Source organism: Camelus ferus, chromosome 2 (assembly GCF_009834535.1).
Source record: "Camelus ferus isolate YT-003-E chromosome 2, BCGSAC_Cfer_1.0, whole genome shotgun sequence".
Classification (NCBI taxonomy): domain Eukaryota; kingdom Metazoa; phylum Chordata; class Mammalia; order Artiodactyla; family Camelidae; genus Camelus; species Camelus ferus.
Window position 1 is genome coordinate 94,746,796 of NC_045697.1, and position 8,225 is coordinate 94,755,020.

General features: G+C 37.6%; 1 protein-coding gene across 1 annotated transcript; it reads right to left on the bottom strand.

The window, feature by feature from the left end:
• Window positions 1–1,037: 1,037 nt before the first annotated feature.
• On the bottom strand, window positions 1,038–7,833 carry PABPC4L (poly(A) binding protein cytoplasmic 4 like). Its single transcript, XM_032463530.1, has one exon. It carries the CDS (start codon window positions 6,959–6,961, stop codon window positions 5,849–5,851), a length of 1,113 nt encoding a protein of 370 aa, XP_032319421.1. The 5' UTR covers window positions 6,962–7,833; the 3' UTR covers window positions 1,038–5,848.
• Window positions 7,834–8,225: the final 392 nt, after the last annotated feature.

An 8,225-nucleotide genomic window follows, 5' to 3' on the forward strand; every position in this document is an offset into this window, starting at 1 on the left:
TGGCACATGTACAAAGATGAAATGAAATCTAAATCAAAATTGTGATTCACTACAGACTGTCAGATATGGTTTCCTGAGATAAGAAAATTCCATTGCAAATACCAATTAAAAAAACTCATAAGCACACACAACACAATGAATCATGACCCTTATTCACTTTATGCAAAAAAAATTAATAATAACATCCACCATTTCAGTGATATTGCCTTTGGAACTCAAATATGCTGTTAGTATTTGGCAGAACTTCAAACTGGGGATATTTTTAATATCTAAGGTGATGTAAATACAAATGGGTTAACAAAATCTGATGTGATATCATTGTACAAACTGCCAATATCTCTCAGAAGCTACGAGTTTTCTCTACTATGGCAAAGAATGCCACTAAGAAGATCATTTTTCTTCTCTTGCTTATAGATTCAATTGTTTCACTCAGGGGAACTTCAATATTGTTAAAAGCATCCTCTGTGAACGCTAAGATAACACATGACCATGATACAAAACCAACAAGTAGCTATAAATATTTCCTCTGAACAAACTTGCAAAATAATCTGACTTTAACAAATTCACAAATTTGTAACTCAGAATTTACATACATCTGTTTTTTGTTTGTTTGTATATGTTGCATGGTTAAAATGTGTGACGGTTATACCACATTTGTGTAATACAGAAAAAATATGTTGAGAAGTTTGGGTAGGTCCAATTGTGTTAATTCTTACCATTTTAATATACTAAAAGACCTAATATAAATCCCTTAGGAAAGAAACTGAGTACCCATTGACTTACATTTCTGGTTACATTATTGGGGCCATTTTGTAGGTACCTAACTTTTTAGATTCTTCTCAAGATTTACCTATTACATTGTGAGTAGGAACTATTTCTAAAAAATTCTTTATATAGAATATCACACTAGTTGGTGATATACATAATAAATTGAGAGTTCCTTCCCTCTGGTGGTACAATTCTAAAATATTAACTAACATGCATGAAAACATATTTGGTTTACACTACTTTAAATTAAAACTCAAGAAACCAATACCTTATTAAATGTAGATTTATTTTAAAACATTCTTGGCCATTTGTAATCTGTTGTTAACTATTTTTGGTGGAAACTCATTGGGGTGAGTAAGGTGAATCTGATGTTTTCAGTTATAATTTTCAGTAGATGCCTCATTTAGACCTCCTTGCTTGTAAAAAACACAAGTCCCACTACCAAACAAAAGTGAATTCAGTTTTATACAGAATATACCACACAATTTATTCCCTACGGTTATACAACTTGAGGTAGAGGAAAATCACCAGTTTGACTCAAGTGTTGAAAATGATTTGTAGGAAGAAAACTGAATTTTAAGAACTATTTGTAAGCAAATGTTAAAAGCAGAAACGAAATATCTAGTAAATACTGAAATTAAAAATTAGATATAAATAACGAAAACTGTCCAAGGTTTAGTAGATGCATACCCTACAGCCGTTTCTACTCTTGTTTCTTCCTAGCATAAGCCCATTCTGCAAGGAACTTGGAAAGTTGACTCCTTCCTCAATTCTAGTGGCAGCTCTTGTCGGGTAAGTACGCCAATAACGGACAATGAGAACTGAGGGGAAAAGCTGTTAAAAGGTTTCTAGGAAAGGTATCACCTTCTGAGTGTTGCCGTGTTCAGTGTGGTAACAGGAATTCCTGCAAGCATCTTGAAAACCTGCCTGATGATGAAGCTGAGACAGAGTGAAGAGCAGGAGACTCCAGGAGAACTGGCACAGACATTCTGCTATACTTCACCTGAAGACACCTTAACTCTGAATATTTTGTTAAATAAAACTTCCTTTCCTCCTATCAGCTGGATTTCCTATTACTTGAAACCAAAGATATCCTGAGGATATTTAATTTGTTCTACTTTCTAAAATGTAGATTTAAAAGAATTCTTTTTTCTACCTGTTTTATTATTTACTTTTAAAAATTACATTATGAGGCATACTTTCTGAATATAATACGTAAGCTAATTCTAAATCCTCAAAATATTAGCTGAATTTTACTTTAACAATTAAATTCAAAAGTGTCTTTAAAGTAGTCTCTTATTCCTCATGAAATCTTGGTCTATATTAGAGGTGCTTTTCAATCATGGTCCCATCATTATGAGTAACTTAAAAAAGAGTTACTAGTTCCTATGGGAGTTGGTCTTTTAAAACATGAAATATGACCATTTTCATTTAAAAATGAAAGTTGTTTCTAGTTTATTCCTAAGAAAACCTGATTTTAGAAAATTAGATATATGAAAAAATTAAATAAAAATCATTTTCAGACAAGTCTTCATCATTGAAGGATTAGATTTTATTTGAGCTTTTCTCAATGGAGTTATAAAAATATTAAGAACATGAAAATACCAATCCTACACCACTTTAAAAAGCTTATTTTTACTAACTATAAATTTCCATTTAAAAATTTAAAAATAAAAAATTTAAAAGGCATATATCTATTCAATTGGCTGTATATGCAAGCAGGCATCTATACAACAAACTTGACAATGTGTGTGGGGAGAGAAAAGGGAGAAGAGAAGCAGTGGCTCAAGGCATCTCTGTATAAATTAACTTTTACTGGAATGTTTATCAGAAAAGTGAAGTTTTTTTTTTTTTAATTTATCAAGGCACTTGGACATAAAAAGAATAAAGTTTCTTGAATTCATGAATCTCTACTGCTAAGATGACTTGATAGTATCACACACACACACACACACACACACAATTTAGAATGAGTAAAATTTAAATAATCAAGAAAATCTACAAGATCATATTTTTTGGTAAACTGACAACCATTTCTTATGGTGAATATTAATAATAAGCAATTTTACTAAAATGATATATTATTGTGTCATGAAGCTATAGCTACAATTCATCTAAACATCTGTAAATTATGTTCTATTAATTCTTTTTGCATGTGAGAAGAGAACTAACTCAGTTCCCTGATATTATCTTGATAATCCATTTACAAGCATTGTGAAACACTGTTCAAATATTTGAACATTTTGATAGAGTGAATTATCCAGAAAGAGCTGTCAAGGCTTGACACACCTACTACACTTCCCAGTCATGTTGCCTAGCACCTTTTCTTAAAAGCTCTCTCCTTTGGAGGTAAATACTTCTCAACACAGTGATTCAAAGAGCCAATGAATTAGAGTTGGCTTATGGATTCCATATATATTCTTAGTGGATCAGTATTTACCAAAACATGTTAATAAAATTAAAGACACTTCAAAAATATTAATATAGGCTGTGGATAAGCTACTGTATAGACAAAAGTTTTGTTTAGAAAATACTGAGAATATGAAACTCTGAGTGTAATAGAAGATAATACAGATGAATTGTACGTATGTGGTTGGGGGTTATATTTGAGGTGTTCAAAGTGTTTTGAAACATATTAAAGCCACCAAACTGAAAGATTTAGCTTTTGACTTTAAAAATTTAACTTTGGAATGATTCTCAAAACTAGAAACAAGATAAGAGTATCAAGGAAAAAAAGTTTAAAATTTTGTCCTTAACATGTAAAGAAATTGAACAAATCCATTTAAATAAAAAATATCCCAACAGGAAAATAGGCTAAGATCCTGAAACATTAGCTCACAATATGGCAAATGACCAGTAAATACAAGAAATGCTGCTTAACTTTTGATGTAATAAAAAATAAAATAAATAACCATGAAATATTTTGTTTTTACATATCATCTTGAATTGAACTACTTAAACAAAATCCCTTCTTCTTAGAGTACAGGAAAATGAGCATAGACACTCATAATGGAAATGTTAAGTGGCACAAGTTTCTGAACAGCATTTGGGTAATATTTATTGAAATAAATTTTTAAATTGCTGTCCTCTTAAACATTAATTCCAGTGAATTATATATTTTCTTAAGAAAATTATATACATCAGCATACATAAGTTTGCAAGGGTGTTTATCTTCAAGTTGTTTATGATAGAGGAAAAAAGAAAAAGAGAGGGAACAATCTAGCAACCTACATTTTTATCAAGAAGAAATTATTATATTATGATACAAACATTAATGGAAAGATATGTCATTAAAATTATAGTGCAAATAATTATTTGTGGTCATATAAGCTGACTATGGCATATTGTCAAATTAAGAAAGCAATTTCAAACAAGGTTTATAGTATGATTCCATTTTCATTAAATTATGTGTATAAGTATAGAAAAAATTTGGGAAATGCAATAAATTTTAAAGATCTGTCTGCATAATAAGATTATGTGTTGCTGTAATTTTTTTCACTCTTCATAATTTTTTCATTGTCTAAAAGAGACTTTTAATTTAGAAAATGTGCAATGCATATACATATAGTTCATACAAAAATAAATAAAACAGATTTTCTCATTCTTTAATAGCTAAAGTATTGCCAAAGAAAAATACTTTAATGTTTCTTCTGTTCTGGTAATATAAAAAACAGAAAACTTGAATATATGGTCATAAGAAACAACCAAGCAGAGTAAACAACAACAACAGAACTATTTTCTAGACACCTTTGGTAAGACTGAATAAGAATTTTAAAATTAATTACTTAAATGTAAATAAATAACTCTTGCATCCATTTCCAAAGTGGATTTCAAATAGCACACAGTAAAAGTCAGTATAATAAAACCCTTTTTAAAAAGTACAGAGGAACTGAGTAATATTGACTAAAGGCAGGAGAGAAGGAAAGATCTGGGAATGAGACTGAAATAAAAATTGTGCTGGACAACGGGCTAAGTGATGTAACTTCAATTTATCAGAAAATCAATTAGTGAACTTCTGATCAATCCAGGCTAAATGTGACCCTTAATGGGTTACACAGCTCTTAAGGTCTGATAAAAGGAGACATAAAGTTCATAAAAATAAAGGATCTTACTTTTCTGAACCCTGAGACAGTATCACTACATGGAACAACATAAAACAGAGATTAGAAAACACAGTTGGTAAACAGAGTATCTATATTCTATATATATATATGACTTTTATAGTATTGGTATCTGGTTCAAGACTTAAGGCATAATTTTATATTGTGTATATGTAAAGAGAGTTAAGACTAGGCCAACTTTTTTACCTAAATAGATACAGGTTCATAATTTAAGGAATGTAGAAGTTAAGGTTCTACTATTCAAGTCACTATTTTGATAACCAGCAAGCACCTGAATGGTCAACCAATGGAAAGAACAGCAAAATATCCTATAAAGCAGGTTTGTAGGCAACATTAAAAACTCCACCATTAATTTCAGACATTAGAAAAACAATCTTCTGGGGATACAAATTTAAAAGATATTCAACCATGTCCTAGTTCTTTAAACATTATTAAAATGAAATTAGATATCAAATTTGTAGTGGCGATTTTTAAATTTTGGTTTCTTTAAAAAATTAGATATGAAATAAGAAAATTTGTAAAAATAATTTTGCAATCCTTAGGTATAAGAACTACTTTGGGCATATTTTCATGGAAGAAATTAAAGCTAAAGATATTAAAATAAGAAAAAAGTATGCAGTAAACGCAAATAATTACCACACTTCAGCTGGTTCAAAATACAATAAAATATATCTAACTATACTTTTGCTCTGAACACTACATTAAAATCAGAAAAATACATAATATTGTAATTAAATGGTGTGCTTCTGTAAAAAGAACTGGGCTTCTAAGGTTCAAATATTTTTCCTCGGAAGAAAATGAAATAGCTTTATATACAAAACCTTTGATCACAATGTTTACCAAACTAAAAAGCCATCAGCTGGGATCTGAAATTTACTGAGGACAATTCAGGCAGAGATCACTAACATTCCCTACCCAACCTGCAGCAAACACTGGCTGGTGCAGTAAGTTTTCCTCTCCTAGGGCCTCTGGGCCAGGGCGATGTTGAGAGGCTTGGAGCCCAAGATGCGGCCATTCATCTCAGTCAATGCTTTCGTGGCCTCCTCAGGAGAGGAGAAGCAGATCAAGCCAAATCCTTTGCTTCGCCCTTCTTCCTGCATTACCTTAACTCTGCTAATTGATCCAAATGAAGAAAATTCCCTTCGAAGTTTTTCATCATCAATGGTCTCATCGAGGTTCTTAATATAGAGCTTCGCCCCCTGGCACCGACGAAATCTTTCCTGTTTCAGCTGCTCAAACATTTGCTTTAACTCAGCCTGTCGCTCTGCTTTCTTTTGTGCCCGGCCTACAAAAAGCAGCTGTCCGTTTATGTCCTTTCCATTCATTTCTTCAACAGCCTTTTTGGCAGCCTCATGGCTATCAAAACTCACAAAGCCAAAGCCTTTGGATTTCCCACTGGAATCTGTCATCACCTTAACACTTAGGGTTTTGCCATATTTGCTGAAAACTTCCTTCAATTTCTCATCATCCAAGTCATCTCCGAAGTTTTTGACGTAAACATTGGTGAATTCATTGGCTTTGTTTTGGAGCTCGGCTTCCCGATCTTTGCGGCTTTTGAATCTGCCAACAAACAGCCTGCAGTCCTTAAGCAGCGCCCCATTCATCTCCTCGATGGCCCTGTCGGCCGCAATCTGGTTCTGAAAGTGCACAAATGCATAGCCCCGGGAGCCTTGATCATCACTCATCACTTTGGAGGATAAGATCTTCCCAAAAGCTGAAAAATGCTCATAAAGGGTTTTGTTGTCAATGGATTTGTCCAGATTCTTGATGAACACGTTCCCAATTCCAGATTTCCTTAAGTAGGCGTCACGTTGAGACCACATGAGACGGATGGATTTGCCCTTTATCAGGTCAAAGTTCATGGTGTCCAGGGCCTTCTGAGCATCTGCCAGCTGCAGGAAGTTCACGTAGGCATAGCCCAGAGAGCGGCGGGTGACCAGGTCCCTGCAGATGCGGATGGACAGCACGGGCCCCACGGCGCTGAACTTCCTGAACAGAAGGTCCTCGGTGACGTCTGCATGGAGGTCGCCCACATACAGGGAGGCCTGGCGGTACTTGGCTGCTACATTCATCTCCTTGCTCCTCACTGCCACACGCCGGTCCCTAAAGAGCTCCTGGAAGGATCCCTGTAGGAGGGCGGCCAGGCCACCGTTTGGCCCGGGCTCATGCGTGGCGGCCTGGGAGTCACCGCTTGGAGGCCGAGCGATGGGTTTCAGATATAGTTCCCCAGGCTCAGGCAACCCTTACCCAAAATCCCCCCAGCAACCAGAACGACCCTCCCTGGAAGGGGGCGACAGATCTCAAAGAAAGGCTCCTGGGACAAGCCCGTCCTTCCACACCACTTTGTGAGGACTCCTCAAGTGGCGGGCTAGCCCTCCATCCGAGCCTTCTCCACAGGCACTCTGGGCGCTGGTTTCTGATTAAAAATAGGCCTCGCTCAGGCCGGTTTAAAGTTACAGCCGCCGGTGGAAGAATTCCACAAGTGGCGTCCGAGGCAGTGGCCCGGAACGCGGCGCGCGGGCGGTGGGCGCGGGGCCGCGCGAGCTCCGAACAGCCCGGGACCGGGTCGTGCAGGCGCCGCCGCCCGAGAGCGCAGGGGCTCCGCGGGTGGCGCGCGCCCTGACGAACCTCGGCCGCTTTCCTCCTCGCAGACCCGGCGCGGCGCCCCGGGAAGGACGTGCGGGGGATGGGAGACGGCCAGACCGACGGATGGACGGACGGCCGCGGCCTGGCGGGCGGCGGCCGAGCAGGGGCTGGGGGCTCACCCGGGCTGCGGCCGGCGGGGGTCGGGCGGGAAACCCGGAACTCGCGCGCTCAACTTCCCGCGCACTCGCTGCCAAGGGGGATGTTTTCTTTTTAATATTTTTTGAGAGTGTTTTTCTTTCCCCCGCCCCTCTCGCACACTTCCCACCCCTTAGACAGCTTGGCCGAGGAGCGGGAGGCGGTGACCAGGGTGGAGAAAGGCAGCCGAGGGGAGTGGCCCTAATAAACCCACCCGCCTGCAGGGCCTGGCGCGAGTCTGACTGCGGGAGCTTTGCCAAAGGTGGATCAGAGTTTGTTACTTCCTTGCGTAAACCCCTCCAGTGGCTTCCTTTGACTCTTGGATAAGATCCAACGTCCGCACCTTGCTCTACGAAGCTCTGCAGGATTCCTGCCATGTTTCAGCCTCAACTGCTGCTTGGATCCCCTTACTAAACTGACACGCTCGCCTTTTGTTCAGGGCCAACTTTACAAAACTATTTCTCAGCAGTCAGTTTAGATACTCTTTCCAAATAGAAGTTTTCCCTATACAACTTCTGGAAAAGTTTAGGTTTCCCTCTTAGAAACTTACATACC

Bases quoted from the DNA above. Each gene is read 5' to 3' on its own strand.
- PABPC4L (XM_032463530.1), bottom strand. From the start codon at position 6,961: ATGAATGTAGCAGCCAAGTACCGCCAGGCCTCCCTGTATGTGGGCGAC.